A 27519-nucleotide genomic window follows, 5' to 3' on the forward strand; every position below is an offset into this window, starting at 1 on the left:
TTGTCAGTAAAAAAAACTCATGCCACTTCATTCATTACCACAATAAGCGTCAAACAAAACAAAATAATGTGCAAATGTGCTTATGGTTCTATAGTGTTGGTAGTGTCTGATGGTGTTGACTGATCCATGACCTCCAGTCCTGCATGAGGAGGGAGGGAGACACAAGAGTCAGCAACTAGCAAACCTACACTTGCAGTATATATCCAATACCATTTTGACAGTGTGTATTGCAAACACTTGGAATGCTGTTCTTACTATAATTATACAATTCACTATTGCATGGCACTACTGTACTGACAAGCAAGCTCACAAAGGTAATGGTCGAAGTGATCATAAACTAGGTACATTTGTAACTCACATGTATGCTCCACACAGGCCTTGTGAATGCTGCGAACTACCTCTCCGTCCTCAATCTTTGCAGCAATCTCCACTAATCGACCGTAAGTAGCTGTTGAATTCAATGGATACATTTCGAGAATACTTTTACTCTTCCACATCTTCAGAGCAGCGAGAAATCTTCCTGGGATATTATCAACCATGGAAGGACACTTATCGATAGCGTCAATCTTAGCATCACTGAGGCCCAGCCTGAGTTTGTATCTGTCATAGCCAGCAATCTCGGTACACAACTGAAGAAGAGCTTCATCCGAGCACTCTTGATTCAACTGAGCGGCAGTCGCTGTCACTATCGTCTGATGTGGTTGAACTGTACAGAACAAAATACCTTACAATGACAATGTAATGCACGTAGTAGCTTATAATACTCTGAACTGTACACCACATACGAGACGTACACAATACAACTATAAGGCTATATACACTCAACCACTTTAGACTATAATATTATACTGAACTTACATTGACTATAATTTTTATACTTGTACAATTATTATGTCACGCGTGATTACTTTGCGAGTACCAGCATTTATAGCAACAAGCTAGCCTCCCCTAGCCGCTCATTGCATCATTCCCAAGTGGTTCCCTTAATTATAAGCTTAATCCCTTCACACTAAAATCAATAATTATTCAAGTTCCAACAAACACACTTGCAATGTGAAAAAACTTACAGGACTGGGCAGGAAAAGCACCAAAAAGCATGGAAACATGCAAGGAGAGAGCTGTATACCAATGACATTGACATTGACAGTACAATCATAATTATGTTGCCAACATTTAGAATGCTGTACAGAGTTCACTATAATTATCGTGGCACTATAATTATACACGAGCAAGCTCACAAAGGTAATGGTGAAAGTGATGATTCACTAGGTAACTCACTGGTATGCTCCACACAGGCCTTGTGAATGCTGCGAACTGCCTCTCCGTCCTCAATCTTTGTAGCAATTTCCACTAATCGACCGTAAGTAGCTGTTGAATTGGATGGATAGTCGAGAATGATGCTTTTACTCTTCCACTTCTTTAGAGCAGTGTGAAACCTCCCTGGGATGTTATCAACAGTCCGATCGATAGCACTAATCTCAGCATCACTGAGGCCCAGCCTGTGCTTGTATCTGTCATAGACAGCAATCTCAGTAGACAACTGGAGAAGAGCTTCATCCGAGCGCTCTTACTCAACTGAGCTGTAGTCGCTGTCACTATTGTCTCATGTGGTTGAACTGTAGAGATAAAACGTATGTTCTAAAAATAGCAGCGCACACATGCAATCATACAGATTTAATTATAGTAGCTGTGAAAATGAGGTGGATGTGGCTACCAGCCCTGGATGTTTTCTATTTGAACGCTAGGTCGATAACTATTTTTAATCAGGGCTGGTGCGAGACTATCGAACAACCCTCCACAGTGGTCTATCCTCGGCATCACAAACAAGCCAAGAAGCTCGCCTCTACACTGCTGCAAAACAGCTCAAGCCCCCAGCAAAAAGAGCTGCTTCTAGTGCTTAGCCTCGAGACCAGCCGTTCGTTATCTGAAAGAACGCCTGGTCAAGTTCCAATGTAGCACTCGTTCTATGGTCCAGGAATTTCTTGGACCGATAATTGCCCGCAACAAGGTGTGAAAACCATAATTATTTACCTGTGAATATCATTATGACGTTACAGCAACGGCAGCTAGCTAGCTTGGACCATTCAACGTACTTGCTGCCTGTACTGTGAGACACTATGAGTGTAGCTATAGCTCATCAGAAAATGGACCATTACACTTGCTGCCTGTGTAAATCAACGCTTCCTAGTGATAAGAGGACAAGGAGAAAACTGCATGGAGAAAGTTGCAAGGAAGTAAAAGAGCAATTACAAGGCATCTCAGTTGTTCCATTGGCCAACTTTGAAGAGACAAGTGACCCAACTGCATACTTATGCCGCAAATGTGAGCAACAGGTCATATCCTTTGGTAATTGGACTGCAAAAGCAACTGCACTGAAGAAATGTATTGAAACTCTTCTTTCTCAGCTACATTGCACTCGAAAAAGATCCATTTCCGCAGATGCTCAGTCAAGTACGCCAAAACAACCACGTTTATCACTAGGCCCTATTAGGCCTAGCAGTTCATATATTCCTCCTGCAGAGAGTCAGAAATCCCCAGATGTCAAGGTATTGCTGATGCATGGAACTTTATCATATCATGCGTATATATATATATAGTTGCGTATAGTATTGATTATTGTTCGTTCTCGTGGTATATAGGTTAGAATCAATTACAAATCCGGACCAAAAGAACTCAAGATATGCACTCCTGCGAGGAAAACAGGCATCAAACGTTTTGCACGGAAAAGTTATAAGTCACTGGCATCAACTATGGTCAATTCTAAGGATACTTTGAAACCAATTGTCTCGGAAGTGTGTCTTAAAATTAAAAAAGAGATGAAAAGCCTTAGCTCTGACCAATACGACTCCATTTTAAGGGACAGGATTGAAGCAGTAAAGTGTTTCAGCTGGGAAACAGTGATTTTGGATATGGAAAAAATGATTCCTACTCTACTTTCTTTATTGAGACAAGTAGTTCCACAACCAGCTAAGCATAAACCATTGATTTGTTTCTTAGCATCCCTACTAATAAAGTCGCGACACAAGCGCATGGGGCTGGTACAGCGTGCAACTTCAATCATGTTGTATGGAAATGGATCTAACAAACAGGTAATAATACAAACATATATTCCTATATAACTTCTATATATCTATCCTACTTCAGATCTACATGAACCTTCAGCCTCTCAACATATGTTTGTCTTATCAAGGGACACTCAATCTTGTGGAAGCAATCAGTGAGGGGTATGATGTGGCTGTTGAATATTGGGGAGATGAATTAAAAGAGAAGTTAACGTCACTTGAGCAAGTAAGTATGCGACATTGTGTGATGCATGTATATACGTATCATAAGAAGGTTGGCCACAAATTATAACAATTATTGATTATACAGTTATATATATGCAAGTGCATGTATAATTATTGTGCAGGTTGATGGGTGTAGCTCAATCCCAATCACTCACCGAAAGCTTGCACCAGCCTTTTTAAGGGATAATGACGACGACTCTGACTCTGATAGTCACAATTATGCCCCAGATTTCAGTCCTTTGTCGGATATGGAATTTGAAAATTTTGAATTGTTTTCTGAAGATAGTTCATGTGATGACACACACGATGTTCAAGCGAAAGATAACGAAGCTGACAGTAATGACTCAGAAGTGCAGCAAACAGATGATGATGACGATTCGTTGTCCGGACAAGAAGATTTAGATCCCACACAAGCCGATTCGTCATGGAATGGCTTCAAGATCGTGGGTGATAATATTGATAAAAATATCAAACCATCTTTTCAGCGTCACGAAATTAAAGGAAAATCCCTCCACTATTTTCATTCGTACGCAGTGAAGGATAGAGTGGACCTATCTTCCCTCAGTGATACTACTCCAGAAATATGTGACCCTGACCCAAGCATGCTTGTGCCGTGTGCAGACGATATATCTTGCATATTGAAAGAAATAGAAATTCTTCTGTCCAGGTATAATTATGTGGTATATAATTGTACTATAAGACTATTGTATGCATGCATGCATGCATGGTTCCATATACGTATAATGTATAACTATAATTATTATAGGGTTATTGTTCAGCACATGGAAGGATACAAAGATCAAGCAACGAAAATAATATGGCATATACAAAGCAAGCAAAACAAGGAGATGGCTCTAAAGTCTCTAGTGGTAATTTAAAATTGTTATGCCACATTATACATAATTTGGTTCGTTTTTAGGTGCCACTTGGGGTACTCCTTCACAATGAAAATAAGCTTAATGAAATGTGTAAGATCCTGGAACACTGTGTGAAGTTTGTTCCTACCCGACCAGCTGAAGGAAAGTACATTCTTCCTAATGGGAGTATACTCGACTTTGATGATACACGATTCTTCAAAATACTTCTTGGTGGCGACCAACTAACAGTGGCCAGAGTACGTGGTGCCCAAGCACTTCGAATGTCACAAGACAAGGCTAAAGACCGACTAGAAGGGATCGTTCCAGTAGTCGAGGATTGGCATGCCAGAATGACACTCATGAAGGTAAGAAAAATGGATATAAAAACTGCATGTGTGTAATTGTAGAACTCGGATTGTTTTATTTATGCATTTGTTCAATTTAGACTATATGGCAACGGCTTTATTCTGTGAAGTCATCACGGGATAAAGGGACTATGTACCAACTGAGAAATTTGATTAATAGGACATCTGTACCAACTGATCCTTGTGACAACATGAACTCTGCTGAAGATTACTTCTTGCTGCTGGTGCATACACATGCCATTGCTGCTGCAAAGGAAATACTTTCATACACCTCGATGGATTCAGTTTCAGATCTTGCCAAAGCAATCACAACCAACTTTACATACGTTTCACATCTAGATTTTTCTCAGCAAACTACTGAAAAACAGAAGACAGTAGATGATAGTGTACATTTATACGCAGTTGAACTATTGACCCTAGGATTGTTGTGGCATGGCTTCCATGATGCCATCAAAGAGGGTGATGGGGAACGAATCATGAGGTATTGGAAGTTTTTGTTAATTCTATTTAAGTCGACCAATCACCCCAATTATGCTAAAGAGGCAGTGAATTTGTTGCTGCAATACAACTACTTGTTTTCTGAAAGGCAAAAGTCTCAACTTCTTTGGAGTAGATGCGTAAATACACGAGGGCTCCCTGGAACCAACATTCCGTGTGATCTTCACATGGAACATCTTAACAGAAGACTAAAGACAGTGCTAAGGAATATGGGAGCAAATGTCAACGACAAAACCGTTACAAAAGCTGGGAAGTGTATTGCTGTTGTGCAACGTGTCTGTCAAGCTTTTGAGGAACAAACTTCTTCTACGGCCTCACGCTCTGACAATCACCCCTACCCTAAATTTGGGAAGGACTTTGACATGGTGCTGAACGTTCTCGAACAAGAAAGAGTCTTTACGTATACAGCAAACAGAAAACATGATACTTTCAGTTTTTCTAAAGGACTACTCGTAAAACTATCTAAGAAGCAGCTTCTCAATAAAGTCCAGACTAGCATTGACCAGATATATTTGGTGTAACGAACAGTCAATTTATGTCCTCTATCATTGTTATTATTAATATGCAAAACTTGTCGTCAACATTATACTAACATATACATATGCATTAATTAGAATCATACGTAACTGATTTAATTTCAGTCATGATGCCAATCAGGCATGTATACCTAGCATAATTTCAGTTAATCAAACTTCTCACAAGACAATACACATAAATCACAGCATCTAGATCGGCTCATTCTTACTGAACCATCGTAATACTTCAAAAAACCTTCGAACAGAAGTTTTCGCCTACAAACAGTAGCATTGCTCACATACTCTTTTAGTCTTTCAGAAGAATGTTGTCCACCCTTTCCTTCAAACAAGGTTGCTTTAGCATCTAAACCGTCTCGACCAGCACGACCAGTCTCCTGGACATATTCTTCCATGTTTGATGGTAACCCCCAATGAAAAATTTGTCGAATATCAGAACAATCTATGCCAAGCCCAAAAGCTGATGTGGCAATTATTAATCGCAGCTTCATTCCAGTTCCTAAAAATGATGATATCACTTGCTCTTTCTTTTCAGATGTATGAACACTGCTAAACATATCAAACAGCCGGTATTCTGAAAGATTTGGGTACCCAGGAGGATCTGTCATATCTTCACCAAGCTTGCGTGTTAAAGCAATGTATAAATCCGAACAATCCCTATATCTGCGAACAAATACCACAGTTTTTGGGTACGCAGTTCGTTTTCGGCACAGCCCGTAACACAAATCCTCACTCAACCTTTCAAGATCAATCTTTGGTTCTAACGTATAGAAGATATTACCACGATCAGGGGGTAATGCAACCAATACTGGCTCCTTCATACTTAGTCGTTTGGATACAATATTAAAGGTTTCTATAGTGGCAGTAGCTGTGAGAGCCATCACGTTAACTTCAGTGGGTATGATACTGCGTAAGTCACCAAGTGCTGCAAAGGCTCTTCTAAATTGATCCCCCCATGTTTTAACACAGTGGGCTTCATCCACTATTAATGCCACAAGCTTCTTCATGTACACTTCACTCTGGAGCATATCTCTATATCGAGCATTGTTCATAATGTTCTCTGGAGTTATAAAAACTAACTGCACTACTCCATCGAGCACTCTCTTTGTTGCTTCTTGGTCAAGTTGTGCCTCTCCTACAAATTCTGCTTTCAAACCGCTCCGAGTAAATTTAGAACTTTGATCAACCATGAGAGACGACAAAGGGCTGATACACAAAACAATACTTCCACACGAATCTGCATGTGGAACGTTATAATGTAATCTGTTATAATTGGCATTCATATTACTTACTATAATGCAAAAAATTAATCTGCATTCATTACTTAGATCTATTACCTTTCAGTTTGTCAAATACAAGTGGCAGAACGGCATATATGATAGATTTTCCATATCCAGTAGGGAGTGATACAAATATGTCATGGCCTTCAACAAACTTGAGGACAGCTTCCAACTGTTTATCTTTGAGACTTTCTATTCCTAGTTGTCGGGCACTGTCAGATATAGCTGCAGCTACTCTCTTCTCCATCTCTATTTCTTCACACTGCAAACACATGCACACCCCCGTAGTATTGTTGTGTTTGCGGTTACCGCAATGCATGCCGCAATCATGTCGTAACTAACCACTCGCTGACTCAGCTAGAACGAGTGCTACATTGGAACTTGACCAGGCGTTCTTTCAGATAACGAACGGCTGGTCTCGAGGCTATCTAGTGCTATGGTGAAACAGAATTGACATGCATCACAAGGTCGAGAACTAGTTGGGCGTGGCTTAGTTGGGCGTGGCTCGACCGTCTCCCGTCAGGAGACGGTCGAGCCACGCCCAACTAGTCGAGAACTAGGTCTAGGAACACAGAAATCGAATCTTCCACAAAATGAACCTTGGACAATTTTAAAACCTGCATTGTTAAGGGTGCAAAGAAGAAGCTCCAGTCCAGCAGTGCTGAACATTCCTGCATGGCTTTACTTTGATACTTGTTATTTCTCATGATAATTTTAATTGTCTGTCTAATTGCCAGAGGGGCGTTTTGTGGTTATGCATTATGACTTTGCATTGTGACTTTCAGCAGTGCATTATGCTGCATATTGCACTTGGCAACAACGTAGCAATGGGATATAAACTGTTTAGGAAGTTTCTACATGATTTAGAAGCCCAAAGGGCTGGTTGTAGTATCCCGAACGCAGTGAGGGTTCTACTAGCCCTGAGGACTTCTAAATCATGTGGTCCATTCAACGCCCATTCCATATATATAATCGTTCATTGTTTGCCAACTGCACTGAAAAAGTTATATGCCTTGATTATAGAGACATGCTTATTATTGGCCCACTCAAAAGGCGTCTATATGCAAGTTTATAGAGTTCTATTAGATCTAGAGAAGTGGAAAGAAAGAATGTGTGGGTGTTGATAATGACAAGAGTTCATGAACTCTTGATAATGATTATAGCCAACACACAATAAACAATAACACATTAATGGTGGTGACCTAGGTAACTAGTAACTACACAGTTCTCTAGTGAGCATATCACCAGCTCTTCAGGAGGAATCTTGTACTCCTGTGTGTATGTATGTGTGTGTGTGTGTATGTATGTGCATGTGTGTATGTGGGTGTGAATATAAAATATCAGGGCTGCATCCAGGATTTTGGATCGGGGGGGGGCGAATTGGGGAAATGAAAAATGTAGGTGGGGCAAAGTTATCAGAATTATAGCAGTACAAATGCCTATTAATGAATCTGACAGATCCTAAGGCCCCCCCCCTCAATGCAGCCCTGTACAGTATGTTTGCGTTACTAGCGTTAATTGTATTTGATGCTTATGTAAGACAGAAGTTCTAGTAAAAAAGTGTACATGTACTTTCAGGCCGTGTGTTATTACTTAAATTGTATTAATTATACTTAGAACTGCCACGGTAAAAGCTCTTTGATAAAAGGATACAAAATATTGTGCTTTGAGATGGTTACCTTGATTATACTCTGTGTATTATTACACGAGTGGATGCCTTGCAATGGTGTTAGGTCACCCTCAATCATGCCCAATAAATCAGACGCCTGAGTGAGAAAATAATGAATGGTTACAGGTTGTAGTGATCAAAGAAATGCATAATAGTGGAAGAAAGGGAGTGGGGAAAAAAGAATCTTTGAACGGCTACAAGAATGTGAATTAACGCTTAGAGAGAGGCTTTTCAGATGATGTGGGTAGTGGCTAGATCGATATAGAGGTAGTGGTATGATAAGAAATCACATTAGATTTCAGCTACTGAATGCACTAAATGCACGATACCTTTGCATCAGCCTCATTTGAATGCAGTGCCACTAGGAGAATATTTTGTGAAGTGTCTTTAATTCCCAATTTCTTGAAAGATTCGCTGATCTGTACACAAAGATGTCATAATCATGATGTCATACACCACACTGCTTACGTTCGTTGAAGGAGAGAGAGAGAACATTATTTCAAAGTAGACACTTCTAGTTTTCATTTGCTGGTTCTCTGGCCACTACAGCTTTGTACACTGCACACAGAACGTGGAACGTACTAGCAACCTGTGGGAAGTGTGTGTGGGTGTGGAGTGTGTGGGTGAGTGTGTGGGTGGGGTGTGTGTGTGGGTGGAGTGGATGGGTGAGGGGTGTGTGTAATAAGTGTTCAAGTACATGTACAGGGATGTGCCCACACTGGTCAGTGGTGGTGGTTGGTACTAACTACCTCTGGACATAAATAACCATCTAGAGTCGCACGTTAGTCTATCAAAAGCAAATTTGTCAGGAAATTGAATATTAAAAATAGCCAGAACTTGGGGAACATTTTAGGCAGATACATGTACCTGCATCTTCCAATGCTGCAGCTAATAATATAGCCTATGATAGCTTAGGCCATGCAAAGTCAATTTGTAGTTTCTCAGGCCCTCGCGCTTGGAAATTGGCAGCTTTACAAAAAAGTTAAATATCACGTGACCACAAATTAAAGGCACTAAAAGAAAAGAAAAGGATAAGTTTGTATGGTTTTTTGGTCATGAATATAATTATGACTAAAATTAATAAGTAAAAATTATGCACTTCCGCTTATTGAGGAAGTTAGGGGTGTGTTTTCAATTAAAATTCTATGAATATCATTATCTTTAATATTTTCAAATGCCTCAATCTGCTTGCTATTTTAGGAATAATAGCCTGAGAAACTACAAATTGACTTTGCTTGGCCTTACTTGTTGTAGTCTACCCAGGGCCAATCCAGAGTGTACATTGGTAAGACTGTCACTCATGTACAGCATGAGACGCTACATATTCCTGCAACCAACCTAGGAGAGAGGGCCGGGGGAAATTGCTGACATATAAATTAAAGCAATCGCTAATCTAAACACACCATTTGATAGGTCTTTCAAAGAGTAGTCGCTGGTCAATATTCTGTTCAGCGCTGGATACCTGACCACCGATAACTGTACAAGGTAAATAAATAAGACATTATTTATAGAGATGATTGATACTAGGTGCAGAATATAATGGCTGGTAGATCCACACACCTTTCTGTACAGGATGCTGTACTTGTGGTAGCTCTTTATGACAGGAGAGACTTGTGTTGTTGAGGTAGAGGGTTAGTAATAGCAGCGCCGTGCTCGCGCGAGTAGCGCTAGTGCAAGTACTTTCAGTATTGATTTATTGGCTAGTGGGTAAGGATCATCAAACAAACACCTCATTTATAAATACTTCTATAAGAAGCTGCAACTGAAGTGATTCCTTACCAGGAACAATGGAAGACAGCTTGAACTCAAATAAAATAATTCATGTCACATTATTTTATAATTAAAGGGTATATAGACGACATTGTCAGTATAATAATACAGAGTCAGTTCTTTACTTGCAATGTTTATTTGTCCCCTTAATTCAAGTGAATTCCATACCTGTATGAAAACATGAGTACAGCACAAATCAAGCTATGCAATAAAACATTATTGGATCAGTAGTTACTTATAATTATAATGGATCATAATAATACATTAGTACAAACGTACCTTGTTAGGTTCTCATGATCAATTGGTGGCACTATGAGCAACTGCAGTTGCTGTCCTCACATACTTGTCTTCAATTTCCTCGGCTACATCGTTACGTGCAACAGTAGGCCTCCTTAGACATTCACATATGTAAGGCCATGTCATCGGATGTTCTGGATCAGTGACTTCAAGACGCTTGGCTACCACCTTCATTAGGCGGCGATCGTTATGACGGTAATCATCTTCAATGTTTTCCAAAACGTTAATCTTCACTCCGAAAGCCAATCCTAAATCAAACCAATCTTTGCTTGCATTCTTGAGACTCTCGCGAATTGCTTGAATATCATCTCCAGTCAGAACAATCGACTGGTGTGTACTTCCTCCATTGCTAGTATCCTTCTCTGATGATGATCCTGCATGTACACACATGTAAAGATAATAACTCAAGAAAGCAATTGCAAATAATTATTGTTGTGGTTAGTTAAGTCCCTTAATTGTCTATTGCATGGGCAGGGTGTCATACAGGATTTTGAAGTAGAGGGGGGAAATGAGAAAAGTACCAGAAAATGTTGCTAAAAAAAAGGTCAACTGTTATTTCAATACCCATGCAGCTATGGACATGCACTCAGTCATAATTGAAGGGGGGGGGGATTAGAGCTAGGGGGATATCCCCTGTATGACACCCTGATGGGCACAGCGTAAATTATTAAATTATAATTATACCATTAAACTGTCTACACACACAATTAAAATCAGTATACAAACACATGTTTTACTGAATGTTATTTGAACTGCAGATAATTATACCTTGTACAGTGACATCATTTGGACGCTTCGACAGAGATTCAACTTCTACATCTGATGGCAATGACTTTTTGCGCTGGCCTGAGGCTAGAGGATCTGTACGTAGTGTGTAGGAACAGATACAGCTAGACACACTAATATTAATGGGGAATGCCGGGCCTGTAGGAATCAAGATCATGTATTTTCCAGACTGAAGGCTTTCGAATATAGCAATCCGATTATGATACATGGAATTACGATCTGATAGAACTGGAAGTAAGATAGATAGTGGGTAATATTCGTGGGGTAAAAATCCATGGCATTCATTGACAAATCGAAAACGGTAATTTTTGTCTGTTATTGCCTGTACTGCATTGCATGCGTTTTGGTAACTGTTTTCATAGGAAGCTTGCCCACGGAAATAACGAATATTTTACCCCTCGAAAATTACCCGCTATACGGTAGTTAATGTAATGCAAACACTTTAAATACACAAGTGGCCCCCTAGCAAATAAAAAGCTTCACACATAATTATGGTAAATAGAATTGGGCAGTTAATTGTAAGAGTTCTGTTGTCATTGTGGGGCAGAGGAAGTAAACACTGTGTACACTGGTTATGTATAATAAGTAGAAAATCACAACTTAGTATGTGATAAATGGGATCAACTAGGACAACGGGGATACTTGAGGTTAGATAACTGACTTGTGTCCTCTTTGTAGAGAGCTGTGTAGAGAGTGAGGAGCACTTTCCCAGCAGCTGCATCCTTCACTTCACACTGGTAGTGACCAAAGTCCTCCTCTCTCACACTCGCGAAGCTGACAGTGTTGGGCCGATCATCAGTTGTCTTAATCTGACGTCTGGAGCCCTCTTTGCTCCAGTGGAAGGAGAAACCATCCTCAGCAAACTTTAGCACCTTTAGTTCCGTCCTGTTTCCTAGACACACGTGCTGTAGGGACAAGACAAAAAAGGGGAAATGAAAATGCGAGACACATTAACAAACTAAACAAACTTGTCGACGTATATAGAACACACAAGCTTATTATTTTTTATACCTTCTGATTAATGCTGCATGTAACAGTACACCAAGTTTAGTCCTATACTATTGTACTTGCACACCCTAAAAAACTTCACCCTATCTGTACACATACACACAAAGTCATTATCAGCCATAATTATTATAACAAACGGTCTCTTTTCCCCAAATGCTGTACATGAGTATTAGCTTAGATCACACATCGCCAACATGCATGCAGGAGAATAGCTCACCTTCCCCAACCACACTTGTTGTGCTTCACTGAGGGTGACGGGACTTCTACCACACAGGAAGTAGATCTTTCGGCCTTGAACAAGGGTGCAAAGGTTGTTGAGACTCTTGCTTGCTGCGTGTTTGGGACAGGAGCATTGAAATGCAACACTGAGGATCAACTTTGGGAACAGGTTCTTGAGCATATACAGGATTGCTGACAAAGTGTGGGAGCAAAGATCGTGAAGAGATAAATCCATCTGTTTTGCATTGCGTTCAACTCGTATCTCGTAGCTTCTGTCGTGAGAGAGCAGTGTCACTTTGTGTACGTAGTCAACATAAAAGGAGACGCAGTTTCGTTTGATGCCATCTTCCACCAATTCCCACGTCAATCCGAGAATTTTATGAGGGCCTTGGGAAACTAGTCGAGTGATGAGCCCACAGAAGACTCCTGTTGGTACGTAACCAAAACTAAATGTGATGTGGAGTGGTTCTGGGTTGTTGATGTCTGGTTGAGATGGGTTGGTCAGCTCCTCTGGTGAAGCACACTCCAATATAGCCGGCATGAGGTACGTGATTCGTTCACCATCTTCATCTTTGTGTGTGATATCAGAGAGAAGGTTGAGGTACTTGAGAAGTTTCACAAGCGGTCCGGATGGTATTAGTAAATTGTTTTTCAGATTTTTGGAAACTTGAACATCTACTTTGCAATGTCTCTCGATGGCCTCTAGTGTAAACTGACCTTTCCTGATCAATTCTGCTATCTCAAACTCGGTGTTGAGGCCTCCATCATGAACATTCTGCATCGAAACGATTATCAGTTGGCTTATGCTATCGAAGATCACTTGAGGTAAGCAGATGACGTGACCTTTGAGGAGCCAGCGTGGATCATCATCATTGGGAACATCCGTATAGTACAGGATCGATCCTATACTATGAAGGTAGAGGAGGCAGATTGTGGTTTCTTCTTCATCCATCTCCAACCTTTTGCCTATTTCGATACAGTCTGCTACTGTGGCAATTTGATATTCCTTTCGGAGAATAATTCCTAGTACAAGCCAATTTTTGGGTATTGGAAGAGAGGTTTTGCCGAAGCGAGAGTAAAATAGTTTATTCAATAAGCCACGTAATGGAGAAATTTCAGCATTCTCCGTGCCTTTATCGTTATCGAGGGCAAAAAAGGACATCCTGTCAGAAGAGCAATTAGCTTCTTTATTAGATGTGTCATCAGAAGCCTCATTTTCTTGCTTAGGAAAAACTAAAATGTTCTCGAAAGTTTTGGTGATGGGCTTCAATGCTGTGTTTATCTCCACCATTTTGTCTCTGGTCAATCGTTCTTTTTCTGGACCATCTGTTGAGTCTCCACCAAGCTTATCTTTGTGGGTACCTATTAGGGCTGCCACTGGAGGGACAGCGAGAAAAGCTTCAAATTTTTCCTTCAACTGAGGAGTTTTTAAGAGAGGCTTCGAAATTTCCGACATGTGACGCACACTAGCAATGGATGAGAGGATTTGAGAGACTGCGGTTTTCACTGTGTGCATTGATTTATAAGGAGTGATGACTTTGCCATCACGACAGAAGGGAATCTTGTAGGGCTTGTCAAGTTCCTTGCTCAGATCCAAGAACACTAGATACATGGCAGGACCATTGCTCAGGGCTGGTAGCATTTCTAGGAATTCTGGTTGGCCTCCGACATCGTTTATGTTCAGCAAGGTGTTGCCAAGACATTTGGCCATTTGGGAGTAGTTTCCGCTCTTTATCAGCTTTTGCAGTCGAAGAATGACCTGTGCTAGTTTGTTGCTGTGGGTTACAGCGGCTTTATCCTCAGAGTCGGTAAGTGTGGCTTGTTGTACAGTTTGTGTGTGGACTTTGTAAGGTACTGTTTCTTCAGATCGGGTGGCCTTTGTCGATTCTTCATTGGGTATATCTATTTCATCGAGAGTTAAATTGCCACATAGATAACCAAATATCATCTTGGCTTCTTCATCGACATCCTTGGAAGATATCCACTCATCTTTATTAATCAACGCCATAACTTGGATACAGTTAGCTAGTAGAGTGCTTGGATGTTTCGCTTTGTCTCCAGCTGATTGAATGTTTTCATACACTTGCAGTAGACGATTGAGTGTGGTTGTCTTCCCAACGTGAGGGGGACCAACGAGACACAGTTTCAGAGTGCACATATCGATTGTTTCTTTATCAACCATTAGAGTCATGAGTCTATCGAGGTATCGACGCTGCCATTTGATAACTGCAGGGAAACAGCATTTACTATAGGTGACACATTTCAAACAGAAAATTAACATACTGTAAAAGAAACGAGTGATCAAGCTGCGCTGTGTTCTAATGCCTCTCACCATGATACGCTTTTGCTCAATAGATGTGATTTGTATTATCGAACAGAAAGTATAATTAGTATCTATAACAAGCAGTCTATAAAAAACATGAGAAGAAAGTGTGTAAAATAATGGACTGATGTACACGCATCTATTGCATCATTGCGTTGTAGTATTAATTGTTGTGGCTTTATACCAAGACCTCAAGAAAGCAAGAAAGAAGGATAATTAAACTGAAAAGAAAACACTTGTGTGTAGTAGGTGGGTTGCTGTATTAAAGTAGAGACAAACAAAACAGTCGAGGCATAATAATAAAGGCGCCACCTAAGAGACAAACTAAACAGTCTGAGTTACAAAAGAAATCTCCAAACTACATTATAGTCGCCACATGCGCAGAATAATTTACCCGTTGCATTTTTAAAACAGTCGTTGAACCACTGGCGTAAAAATGGAACAGCAACGTAAGGCAGCTCATTCAAAATGTATAACGATACAGTACATCATATTCGTTATTGTAGTAATGGAATATATATTTATCACAACGTGCAATATCTACCATCATAAGTACATTATGCCCTCGATTGTGCTATTCAACTATAAAATAGTATAAACATAATATTATTTAAAAGGTGTCATATCTACAGTACTAAAGTTATGGCTGTTATGTTCCCCCTTTCATCTTGAGAGGCTTCATGCATGCAATGCAATATTCAACACAGGTGAGTGTAACTTCAATACAGCAACCCACCTACTACTACCCACAGCTCTTACTAACTACTACCCACCTTTGTCGAGGTTTTCCCTCAGGTTGGCTGCAAGTTCCATATGTCCGAGCTCACGAAGGTGGTGAACTACTGTCTCATATGTCCTTTCACCAGTCAAAGAGATTTTGTTGTCTAGGAGCAGCTTTTCTAGAGCATCTGAGTCTTCCTCAGTCAATGGAGTGCCTGCAAACACAACCAGCAATGTTGACACAGCTGACAATAATAAAAAAAACACCAAATGAATACATACTGACACATTTGGCTAGTGTTAACATGATACGTGACTTCAGCTATAACACTTTAAGACAATCAGAATCACAGAAATATTAAAATGAACACTATATACAGGGAAATAGGACATGTGCCCAGTTTAATTAGGTGTTCTTAGGTGATCGAATTCTGGGCGGCTTTATATACGTTGTCTTTTCACATACTCAATCATACAAGGTAGTAATTGAATACACATTATAATAATTATAGCCTATAACATTATGGGGGGGAGGGTAAATTGGTCCACTTTCCTCCCCATGCACTGTATGCCCTGGTATTACTCACTTGACAAGGTTTGGTCATCCGTTGAAAGTTGTGTGGAATCATTTTGAGTATCTGAGGTGTACAAGTAACAAGTCATGTAACACAGTATATAACCGAAAGGTCTTCGTTCTACAGTAGATGGGTAGGCACATGATTATTGTTGGGCTATAATAGAGTCTCCTACCAGTTGTTTCTGGTTGTTCATCGCCAGCACTGGGTGTCTGTTGACCAGACAGAGGGTCAGAGGTCACTGGAGGAGGAATGAGACAATTGTCTGACAGTCAGTACATAAAAACCAACTCCAATGACTGACTATAGGCCGTACACTGAAAAAAGGTCAGAATCACTTGAGACATACAATGCTGATAAAAATCTCAACTGCTGTAGGAAAGGCAATGAATAACATTCGTCATTAAGACCGTAATTATTAGACTATTGCTCCTGCGTCCTCTGGGTGAGGATTAAAACATGTTTAGCTGACTCAGCATTAATAAACCTAACATGGTAGGGGAGTAGATGCTCAGTGTATAGCATATTATATTATATTATTATTATGTAACACCAAGAGTTCATTAGGAAGAGTACGCAACTCCACTTAAAACCATAGTAGGCGTTCCTTCAGGCCTACGTCCACAAGCGTTTCGTCACATTGAAATTCCACCACTTAGTTTTAACAGGAAGTGGCTACATTTGTAACATTTTTCAATGTTTAGACCACGCCTTTCACAGGAAAAAAGTCATGCTTTTTCAAGCCACGTGTACGCATAGGGGGCTTTCCAAACACGCTCAGAAGTCACATGGGAAGGAAGTGCAATTCAAGGGCTCTCTTTCAGTGCAAAAAACAAACAAATTGTCCTAACCACAGCCAGGGGCGGATCCAGGGGTGATTTTGAGGGGCTGAAGCCCCCCCCTTTTGAAAAAACTACCATGTGTTGTAGTCTGACTCTACAACAATTTTGCCACCAATTATGCATCTGTAGACTCACTTGAAATCACTTGAGAGATGCTAGACAACAGCTACTAGGAGTATAAAGGATCTAGGGTAGCTAGCTGGACGTACCTAGCTAGCTAGCTAGCTGTACGTACGTACATGTACATCTGATCAGTACAGTACAGTACAGTATCACCATAGTATTAAAAGTAAGTGCAGAGGTCAACATATTCTACTCATTAATATGAAAGTTCAAAGGTCAAATCTTGCAAAAAAATTCGCCTCCGGCGAGGCTGCCCTTGTAAGGGGCTTCGCCCCTTTCTAGCTAGCCCCCCCCTTTTGTTTTTCCTGGATCCGCCCCTGACAGCCATGTTATAGCTCGTACAGCTACACAACTCTCTTATCAGCCCGCTTACTAACCCCAAAGAACTTGCTGTATCTCCAGTGCAACAATTTTTTAGTGAAAAACACAAGAACAGTCGTTCACAGTAAGTTAAAGGCTATGTAGGGGTATATTTTTTGTAGTTGGCTAACTTTTTTAAAAGGAGATATGTACATTTGTAAAAGCCATACATTTTTTCACTCTTAGGTCTTGTACTAGCTACTAGCTAGCTAGCTGCCTTGTATTTGTATCAGGCTGTGTATCAGGTATATGTAATGTGAGTTTCCTAACTTTGATTTTACCGTCTCAGGATCCATATTTTAGTCCACGGTATATATCTGGAGCTGGAGGTCTGCCTTCAACTTCGTGGCCAAACTTTGTTGAGGAGATATCGTCGCTCGTATGGGTTTCTTGTCTTCAGTTAAAGAGTGAGCCAAGCAATGCCTTTCGTCGCTCTTTGCCAGTGTGCCTAATTTCACTAGCGACGTGACATGGTTACCACCACTCAGCATCAACCGGTGAGAAGCTGTTTGTTTCTACGGCGAATTGTGGAGGTATTCCACTCGGAACACGAGGTGTGCTGATGGGTACTGAACGATTGGCTGTCAGGATAGTTCTTTATGTATAAGTACGTACTTACATGTCCTCCTGTTTTCACTTGTAGGGTTGGAGACACACTGCTGGACAGGCTAATAATTTTCTACAAAGCTGTGAGAAAACAGACAAAAACTTTCAGAGAATCGCAGTTTTGTAGCTTCCTCTCTAGAGGTGTTAGCGGAGACTGTGACTTGTGTATAGGATGTCGTTACAGCAGTACACTCACTAAGGACATGAGGATCGAGGATCTTTCATGAACCCTATTCCTGTGCACAACTTGCAAGTGACCTTGATGTTTCCGAGAGGCGTTAAATGATGTCAGGGGGACGTACGTACGTGTTGCAGTTGTCGGCTAGGTGGTCCCGATAGCAGCATGGACACGACAACAACTTGGACTGCCTCAACTACTCACAGCAGTATGCTGCACAGAAGTACGACAAACTGTCAACTCAATAGGTTGCTGAAGCACTGTCGCTAAAATTAATTATCATCGATTCTTATTGGCTATGGTCTTTATAGCTGTTGATACGATATTGTTGGTGTCGAACTGATCAAACAGCCCCCTATATAGCTTATAAATAAGTTGCTCATTCATTCCTATGTGTGTAACAAGCAATTCAATTCAACCTACTTGTTGTATATACTTACAAGCATTTTATTGTGTGATTTTGTGTTGATAATGCCACAACTTTGAATGTGAATATCTTTTTGTAAAAAAGTTAGCCATCTACCTGTCTTTGTTATTGAAGTAGCTCTATGCTTTTTACATTGAGTGATTCACTCTGAGAGTCCTGGAAAATTTTTGTCTGCCCAGGATGGAGCTCAGAGTAGGTACACTATACAAACTGCATAAAATTATATACGTGTACAGATCCTAACCTAAATAACCGGTCAGCCTGCCCACGAAAATAACGAATATTTTACCCCACGAAAATTACCCGCTATACGGTAGCTAATTATTGGTACAAGATAATTTAATAACATTGACTTAGGAAATGTCAGCAATACGTATACGTGATGTAACGGCATTAAAGAATGAAATGGCAGGTTTCTAATTACGAGTCCTCTGCATGAGCCTCTCACCAGTGATGTGGGGTGGTCGGGACGAGGGTATTTTCACTCGATTATAAGCCCCCCCCCCCAAATAAGCCTAGACTTCTTGCAGAAAAGGGTGGGTGTATTTTCACGAGGGTATGGTACGTAATAAAATTATTTACAGTATATATACTACTACTCTTAATTTACTGTCCGATTGATACCTTGTACAGTGACATCATTCTTTGGACGCTTTGACAGAGTTTCAACTTCTTCAGCTGATGTCAATGACATTTTGCGCTGACCTGAGGCTAGAGGATCTGTAGCAGAAAATAGATACAGTCAGTGTTATTAATTATGATGATCATTGTACCAATAATTATGTGAAGAACGAACATGTTGCAACAACAACTGAGAATTGCTAAAAAGCCAAAGGTAGACATAATTATAATTAATTATTTTACAGTATTATTATACATGCTCTTAGGCCATGCAAAGTCAATTTAATTATAATGCCTTAATTGACGGTCTGTATTGATACCTTGTACAGTGACATCATTTTTTGGACGCTTTGACAGAGTTTTGGACGACGGTTGTGCAATTTCCACTGTTTGGTTTCTGCTAGTATGCTCCTCTTGTGATGATCCTACACACACACAAGTACATATTGCATTAATACTAAGGGAAAATGGAACAACCCTTAATATTAGATTAACTCGGTAAGCACAACCTCAATCTAAAAACTTGAATTGACAGCAGATCACGTGCACAATTATTGATCTAGTGAAAATTGCATTGACACGATGGACAACCTCTACAATATGGAACACTCGGCCTGATCATAATAACTATAGCAAGTGAGTGACATGCAGCTATAGGACGACAACACTGGGAATTACTGATACTAAAAGTCGAAACCTCATAATTTACAGTATACACATGCTATACAGTAAATACTGTTTGACTGTCTGTAGTATACCTTGTACAGTGAAATCATTCTTTGGACGCTTTGACAGAATTTCAACTTCTATATCTGATGGTAATGACCTTTTGCGGTTTTCTGGGGCTAGAGGATCTGTATGTATATGCAGTAGGAAATGTCAGCAATACGTATACGTGTATATGTAATCTATAGTGCGGATGAAATGTCAGGTTTCTAATTATGAGTTCTCTGCATGGATCTCTCACCAGTGATGTGGGGTGGTCGGGACGAGTCCTCTGTATGGGGTCCGGGAACACACGAATCGTTTCTTTGTCTCCCAGATAGCCGACCTGGTTTTTGGAACATTTTTGCTATAACAGTGAACTTTACACAATCACACTTACCATTGTATTTCTCCTCAATCGTATTTGCTAGAACGTCTTGTCTGACAGTGCCACTTCTGAGGCCATTGCAAATGTTACTCCATGTACGAGAAGGTGAAGATTCCAGCCACTGGGTCAGCATTCTAATCAAACTATCTCTATTGCAATTTGTATGACACTTGATATTCTCAAGCATGGCAACTGGAATCCCTAAAGCGAGGCCCAACTCAAACCAAACATTAATGGCTTCTATTAATTGAGAAACAACTTCTTGCAAATCTTTAGTGTATAATTGATCTTGATCATCATGTACAGCAATGCCTGCAGTGAGAATGTCCTTTAACTAAAGATGGGAATGACAAATATATAGATAGCTAATGTGTATAATAGGTAACTGCATTACCTGTGAGGACGATATGACAATAATTATAACAATGACCATGCAAATCCACAATACAAACCAATGCACAGTATCTGCTACCTGACGGAGTGGTTGTGTGTGGAGTGGCTAGTGGAGTCACTGCATTTTGTGGAAATTAGGTATGGGATTTCTAGTGACACATACCTGGTTCAGGAGCGGAGGGCTGCAGCGACTGGAGATAGTCAACAATTTCAGTGTGACCACTCCGTACTGCCAGGTCATCAGTCACATCTGGACAGGTGAGGGACAGATCTCTTGTGCGAACAAACCCTTCTGCCAAGTCAAGAGGAGTGTTGCCACCAACATCAGTCACGTCTGGACAGGAGGGACAGAGATATTGTAGTGGTACTGACAGCATTGACCATTACCATGCATGCACAATCAGCACAATCAGATAATTATTGAGTACAGGATGTCATTTATAGTATCGCGTATGTATTGTATTACAGTTACCATAATTATAATTATGACTACATGATGATACATACAGGTACAATTAATTCACGGGCTGTTTACATTTCCAATTAGAGGATCTAATGAAACGGTACCCACTACAGAAATAACTCACCAACATCGACCTTGCACTCCTCTACTAAGTGCTGTACAACTTGTATACTTCCTCCCACACAAGCCCTGTGCAGTGGTGTTTGGTCCCACTTGTTCCTCACATCTGTACGTGGTGATATGACCTCAGAGAAGTGATGACATGCACACACTAATGACAACATAACTAAAATGTATTACAGTAGACTCTCGTTAATCCGGCCACCCTTGGGACCATGCAGCTTGGCCGGAATAGCGAGGTGGCCGTACTTCAGATAATTAGCCGCGGCTTAAAACCGACCTTACCTCGAATCTAATCACTGATTTGCAGTTTTTGTCTCGAGGATAATGAAAGATAATGAATCATTCTGCTCTCTATTTAAGTGTAATCCAATTTTATTTGCTAAACCACACCCAAAACATAATATCCGGCCGTAATACACACATAAAATTACATTGAAAACGTTATTTGGGACAGCCAGCACTGGCCGGTAAACGGAATAGTGAGTGGCCGTACTTCAGGGTGAGTTTTGTGCAGTAAACATAGAGGTAGCATTCCGTGCCAAACCAAATGGCCGGTATATCGAGGTGGCCGTACTTCAGAAAGCCGGAATAGCGAGAGTCTACTGTATTGGTTTGTCAAAATGAAGTAAATTATGATAATAAATACACCATGCAGTATTAAGCTTCTCCGTGCTAGTCAATAATTATCCCAGCTGGGTGATGTTATTAGTGTGCGTGTACACAGTATCAAGGATTGTGGGAAATGAGTGAAAAAACATGTCTTATAATTATTATTACAATCTACATGTGTATCAACACATGCATGTTTTGTCATTATTTAGGACAGTCTATATTAACAACATTCTTGTTGGGCTCAATCCTTTAGCTATGAACACTACGCGACTGACACACACTTACCAATACTACATTTTGCATCTTTTGACAAGTACACCACAATCTCCATATGTCCTCCCCAACACGCAGAGTGAAATGCAGTCATGCCTGATACTCTATCACCTTTCTCTATATCAGCTCCACCACTAATGAGTGCTCTAGTGATCTCCAGGTAGCCCCTCCCGCATGCTTCATGTACTGGAGGGACTCTATTCTTGTCACTCCACTCCTCACTCCAGTAGAGCTGGTGATTGGGGTTGGCCCCCTGTTTCAAAACGGACCTCACTATGCTGACGTCATCACGTCTAACAGCCTCCCACAGATCCACGGCCAGCTGCTCCTGAACACTGCATGTACGTACAATAGTTGGGAGCATCACACATAAGTTACATGTACTATTTACCATACAAGTGCATTTAGTGGTGACCTTTGACCTGTTATGATACCAACATGTTGTACAACGCCCACTCACATGATTAGGACTATAATATTATACACTATTTCTGATATTATAATGTACGTATGTCAGGGGCGTAGCTTAATGGTTTCCTAGTTGCCCAGAAACCCCCTTGCTTGCTGAAAAATGGGTGGGGCTGATCATGTGCTGAAGTTAATATTGACCACAAGTAGATTAATATCCAGTCTGTATTTATTGTGTCTATTAGTAATACCTTCTGCAATCCAAAATAAGAGACCAAGATCAGCCCAGTTCCTCTACTACTGCTCAGAGTCAGACTCCAGACTGTATTTTACAGTGTATATACTGCTATAAATGGCTGGAGACTAGCAAGAGTAGTATGGATTGATATCTAGCCTGGATTTATTTCAATGCCTATTATTAATACTAGTTTAGCATCTGCAATCCAAGATAAGAGACCTGATTGTCAGCCCAGTTCCTCTACTGCATGCTCAGACTCCATGTATATGCAGTCTCACCACAATCTGATTCTCAGCCACCAACCTCAGAGCTCATGCCCACTGTCAATTTCAATGGTACTGATCCTGGTAGTACATTTGTACTTACAATAGTTTAGGAGATGAGGCCGAGGAGAACTGAAGCTACGACTTATCAAAAATGCAGCCATAAGGGGTGTAACCGGCATAATTAAGGGGCGTGGCACCTAAAGTGGGCGTGGTCTCAAAATTTTCGCGGCGTGATAGCCTTATTCCTTCAGAAACCCCTTTAATAAAATTAATGTCTAGCTACGCCCCTGTATGTCATAGTGTGGGACACTTCATACCTGTATGTAACTGGCTCAGTTTCCAGCCACCTGTGTGATGTGTGTGTGTGGGTGTGGGTGATGTGTGTGGGTGGGTGGTTAGTGTGTGTGTGTGTGATGTGTGATGTGTGTGGTTAGTGTGTGTGTGTGTGGGTGATGTGTGTGGGTGGGTGGTTAGTGTGTGTGTGATGTGTGTGTGTGGGTGGTTAGGTGTGTGTGATGTGTGTGTGTGTGTGGGTGTACATCTATAAGCTCCACACTAGCTATAACAAGTTATAGTTATAACACGGGCACAAGGGATGTATGGAATATATTGCACTGAAGCACGAGGGCGCCAGCCCCGAGGGCTGAGTGCAATATATTCCATGCAGCCCGAGTGCACGTGTTATAACTAGTTTATATCCCGAGGGCATAGCAACATAACACTGTCCTAGTAACACAATATAAACTGCACAAAAAAAGACAGAGACAACTCTAGACACAGCTCCATCTCTTCTCTCTTCTAGACGCCAGTATATCTGCAGCCTATAAGATTGGCAACCGACGAATGGCTTGACACAAAATTGTTGGAGTTCCAACGCTGAAATCTGCAAAAGAGCCCCACCCCACTTCTGGTGCTGCAAAACAGCCCCGCCCCACCTACTGCTGCATAAAAACAGCCCCACCCCACTACTCAGTGCAGTGAATACATGTTGGTGCTGGTCTACGCTCGGCCTCATAACCAAGCCAAGAAAGCTCCCTTCTACACTGCTGCAAAACAGCTCATGCCCCCAGTAAAAAGAGCCACTTCTAGTGCTACGGTGAAGCAGAATTGACATGCATCACGAGGTCGAGGACTAGGTCCATCTAGGAACACAGAATCTTCCACAAAATGAATCTTGGACAATTTTAAAACCTGCATGGTTGCAAGAAGAAACTCCAGCAGTGCTGAACATTCATTCCTGCATGGCTGGACATACTTTGATACTTGTTATTTCTCATGCGTATTAATTTAATTTTAATTAATTTAAATGCCAGAGGGGTGTTTTGTGGTCAGTGCAATATGACTTTTCAGCAGTGCAATATGACTTTTCAGCAGTGCAATATGCTTCATATTGCACTTGGCAACAACATAGCAACGGGATATAATGATTAGTATAATTAATAGTATCATGGCTAAGAGTGCAATATGGGATTAATAGCACGAGTAACAAGCAATGGCAAGGATGATGAAAAATTCAAGATGCTAGAAATTCATTTTCTCATCAGCACCATTTCTTAGAAAGGTTCCAAGTAGGGGATTAATTTTTTTCTCTAATACCATCATATTAACCTTGCTAGTCAAATCAGAGCCAAATTCCCCCATTATGTTTCAGGTGGTGAGGGTAGCGGGGCAACACATTGATAGGTGTATAACGATCAAACTATACTATAAGTACTGGTGGTATGCTCAGTTATAAGTCCACTAGCTAGAGTAACACAGCATGCAGAGCTTCCGTTGATGAGCTCCATGCATGCATTCAATTCTGATGATCGAGCGGATTCTAGCTAGATTTGTGATCCTCCCTCCATACAATCACAAGGTGGCACTCTATAGTCTGTTCACTCACCCTGAGTCTTCTCCAGTAGCCATTATAATTATATTGAAGCTTGGACACACACTTGAGCTTTCTTTGTCTCAGGTCCGCCCCTTTTTCAGTAAACAAAGTAAAGTGCCCCACCCTCTTTCTGTACAGCTCATCAGCACCATTCTTAGAAAGGTTCCAATTAGGGGATTAATAAGAACAGCAAATTGTTATAGTGGGGAGAATAAACAAGTGGTACCTTTTCTCAGATTGCATCACAATTATGGCTGAATATCTCATTAGTAAAGTGACACTCATTTGGCTTTGGTTATAGCAGACAAAGCCTAGAAGCTGCATACACATTTTTGCGCCATGGCCTGGCCTCCATTGGACAAAACAAATAATCACAATGCCTGCAAACAGGGTTATATACTTTATATGGTCATTCCTAACTAGGACGTGCAACTCGATCTATCACTTAATCGTGAGATCGAAACTAGAATATGCTGTAAGATTTCAATGCAAACATTATACAATTTCTAAATGGATGAACTACCGGGTGCGGGACTAATTGTAACACTGGAGGGGGCGTGGGAGTATATCGAAAATGAAGGTTGAAACGTGTTGAAAAAATCAGGAAAGTTGTCATAAGAGATTTGTACTTGTTTTTGTACTGTATAATAATAATTATTATCATAATAATGCATTAATGGAAAATGGACACTTAGGGATTTTCTCACAATTAAAATATCGCTATTGATTGGGTGTACTACAGGAGTGCTCAGACCATCGAAAATAATGTATGGTACATGCAGATGAGCCCCAGTTTCTGTTCAGCTTCTTTGTAGGAGTCAGTAATAAGTATAATGATCCAGCGGTATACTAGACAGCATCACACCAGAAATGGTTCAGTTCAAGAATTGCACAGTTAAAGATCATATTCATAATTGGAACCTTCTTCTTTGACAAATATTTGCTGGGTAACTTCATCATTAAATTTTAATAAGTGTCATCATGAGGTGAATTAAAAAAATAATCTAGCTACCCTAATTATGAAATGGCAGATACGCCTCCATCGTTGAGGTTGCCTGTATACTATTATCATCTCAAAGGATGATATAGAGCTGCATGCATGGATTAATAAATCTCAACATATAAATCTCAACAAATCAACACATCCACCATCAGCATCCGCGGTGCTTTCATATTATTGGTGAGGATCCGGAACAATTAAGGTGGCTGTTCTCTTACCTGATGTGGTATTATGATACTAATAACACTGTTTTGGGAAGTTATTTACCCTCACATACATATTTAGCACGTACTAAAACGAGGGACCAGCAGTCCTAGATGCTATGAAGCAGGATATAATGTACAATTCTTCTTCTTTTTTATTTTTGTTTTGACTTCATTTTATTGCTGTGAGACGTGCACTGTTCAGTAAAACTCGTGCTATACTTCGCTTACACGATACAAGCTAAAGCTTTTTTCTCGAGCTATTACGGCTACAAGTGATTTTTCTGAGATTCAGCGATGGATTTCAGTCAGTCAGGGAATCTAAGGAAGCGAAGGCAAACTATCAACTATCAATGTAACTAACTGCTATCACTATGCATGGCCGCCATGGCCGCCGTACCTCATGCAATATTCACATCCTGAGAGGTATAGCCGTGCCTCATGCAATATATTCACATCCAGGGGTAGCCGTACCTCATGCAATATTCACATCCAGGGGTAGCCGTACCTCATGCAATATTCACATCCAGGGGTAGCCGTACCTCATGCAATATTCACATCCAGGGGTGCCGTACCTCATGCAATATTCACATCCAGGGGTAGCCGTACCTCATGCAATATTCACATCCAGGGGTAGCCGTACCTCATGCAATATTCACATCCAGGGGTGCCGTACGTCATGTAATATTCACATCCAGGGGTAGCCGTACCTCATGCAATATTCACATCCAGGGGTATAGCCGTACCTCATGCAATATTCACATCCAGGGGTAGGTTGTTATAAGACTATTATTGAAACTAACGTAAGTTGATTACATTCACATACTCGATAATATCACTAAATGTTCTCATTTTCTTTCTTTCAGAGGCAAAAAGAAAGAAAATTGTGCGAATTTCTGGCGGTGCTTTATATAATACACTCACGTACTATGTGTTTAAATCCACAATTTTGTTTGGGGTGCCAGATCATGCAGGAAACCAGCGTGGACAGACGACAGACGACTACTGCACCGCCGCTTTAAATTGAATAAGTACGGTACCTTGAAAGAGTATACAATGGCGTAATTAAGAACACCGTGTGAATATAATTTGTATGGTGACACCGACTGGTGAGGTGTTATAAGCAGATTGTGAATCCACAATGAAAATTAGTGAGGACTTCATTACTGCTAGTACAGAACTGTTTAAGACTCTGCTATAAGTGCGTCACTATATAATTTTCTTACACTG

At 40.6% G+C, this 27519-nt stretch overlaps 3 protein-coding genes and 1 long non-coding RNA gene across 4 annotated transcripts; 2 read left to right on the forward strand and 2 right to left on the reverse strand.

Moving 5' to 3' along the window:
- LOC135331103 (uncharacterized) lies at positions 1-25177 on the reverse strand. The gene is made up of 13 exons (XM_064526154.1): positions 25099-25177; positions 23531-23560; positions 22314-22636; positions 21418-21519; positions 20994-21164; positions 20450-20749; positions 20312-20395; positions 20103-20198; positions 19665-19769; positions 19348-19443; positions 1279-1616; positions 359-706; positions 1-139 (listed from the first exon to the last, which is right to left on the reverse strand). Exons 1-11 carry the CDS (start codon positions 25119-25121, stop codon positions 1420-1422), a joined length of 1527 nt encoding a protein of 508 aa, XP_064382224.1. The 5' UTR covers positions 25122-25177; the 3' UTR covers positions 1-139; positions 359-706; positions 1279-1419.
- LOC135352428 (uncharacterized) lies at positions 1715-5577 on the forward strand. Its single transcript, XM_064551615.1, has 8 exons — positions 1715-2008; positions 2058-2546; positions 2640-3089; positions 3145-3288; positions 3410-3954; positions 4054-4156; positions 4207-4509; positions 4590-5577. The coding sequence occupies exons 2-8, from the start codon at positions 2118-2120 to the stop codon at positions 5526-5528; spliced, it is 2913 nt and encodes a 970-aa protein (XP_064407685.1). The 5' UTR covers positions 1715-2008; positions 2058-2117; the 3' UTR covers positions 5529-5577.
- LOC135352420 (uncharacterized) lies at positions 7931-16696 on the reverse strand. The gene is made up of 13 exons (XM_064551609.1): positions 16363-16696; positions 16200-16250; positions 15666-15827; positions 12568-14795; positions 12004-12247; positions 11325-11417; positions 10539-10930; positions 10050-10427; positions 9735-9965; positions 8958-9078; positions 8819-8908; positions 8500-8586; positions 7931-8092 (listed from the first exon to the last, which is right to left on the reverse strand). The coding sequence occupies exons 3-7, from the start codon at positions 15703-15705 to the stop codon at positions 10557-10559; spliced, it is 2979 nt and encodes a 992-aa protein (XP_064407679.1). The 5' UTR covers positions 15706-15827; positions 16200-16250; positions 16363-16696; the 3' UTR covers positions 7931-8092; positions 8500-8586; positions 8819-8908; positions 8958-9078; positions 9735-9965; positions 10050-10427; positions 10539-10556.
- On the forward strand, positions 17442-18836 carry LOC135333006 (uncharacterized). The gene is made up of 3 exons (XR_010393723.1): positions 17442-17597; positions 17802-18066; positions 18156-18836. It is a non-coding gene; the product is annotated as an uncharacterized LOC135333006 (long non-coding RNA).
- Positions 25178-27519: the final 2342 nt, after the last annotated feature.

This window comes from Halichondria panicea, chromosome 1, assembly GCF_963675165.1.
Source record: "Halichondria panicea chromosome 1, odHalPani1.1, whole genome shotgun sequence".
In the NCBI taxonomy this organism is placed as follows: Eukaryota; Metazoa; Porifera; class Demospongiae; order Suberitida; family Halichondriidae; genus Halichondria; species Halichondria panicea.

Bases quoted from the DNA above. Each gene is read 5' to 3' on its own strand.
- LOC135352428 (XM_064551615.1), top strand. From the start codon at position 2,118: ATGAGTGTAGCTATAGCTCATCAGAAAATGGACCATTACACTTGCTGC. The intron at 3,289-3,409 runs GTAAGTATGCGA...ATTATTGTGCAG, and splicing joins AGTTAACGTCACTTGAGCAA to GTTGATGGGTGTAGCTCAAT. The intron at 4,510-4,589 runs GTAAGAAAAATG...TGTTCAATTTAG, and splicing joins CCAGAATGACACTCATGAAG to ACTATATGGCAACGGCTTTA.
- LOC135352420 (XM_064551609.1), bottom strand. From the start codon at position 15,705: ATGGAACTTGCAGCCAACCTGAGGGAAAACCTCGACAAAG. The intron at 14,796-15,665 runs GTGGGTAGTAGT...GTTTCCCTGCAG, and splicing joins GAGGGAAAACCTCGACAAAG to TTATCAAATGGCAGCGTCGA. The intron at 11,418-12,003 runs GTCAGTTATCTA...CACTACGTACAG, and splicing joins TCTCTACAAAGAGGACACAA to ATCCTCTAGCCTCAGGCCAG.
- LOC135331103 (XM_064526154.1), bottom strand. From the start codon at position 25,121: ATGGCTACTGGAGAAGACTCAGG. The intron at 23,561-25,098 runs GTGAGTGAACAG...CACATCACACAG, and splicing joins GCTACTGGAGAAGACTCAGG to GTGGCTGGAAACTGAGCCAG. The intron at 1,617-19,347 runs GTATCAATCGGA...TTATCTCTACAG, and splicing joins GAATGATGTCACTGTACAAG to TTCAACCACATGAGACAATA.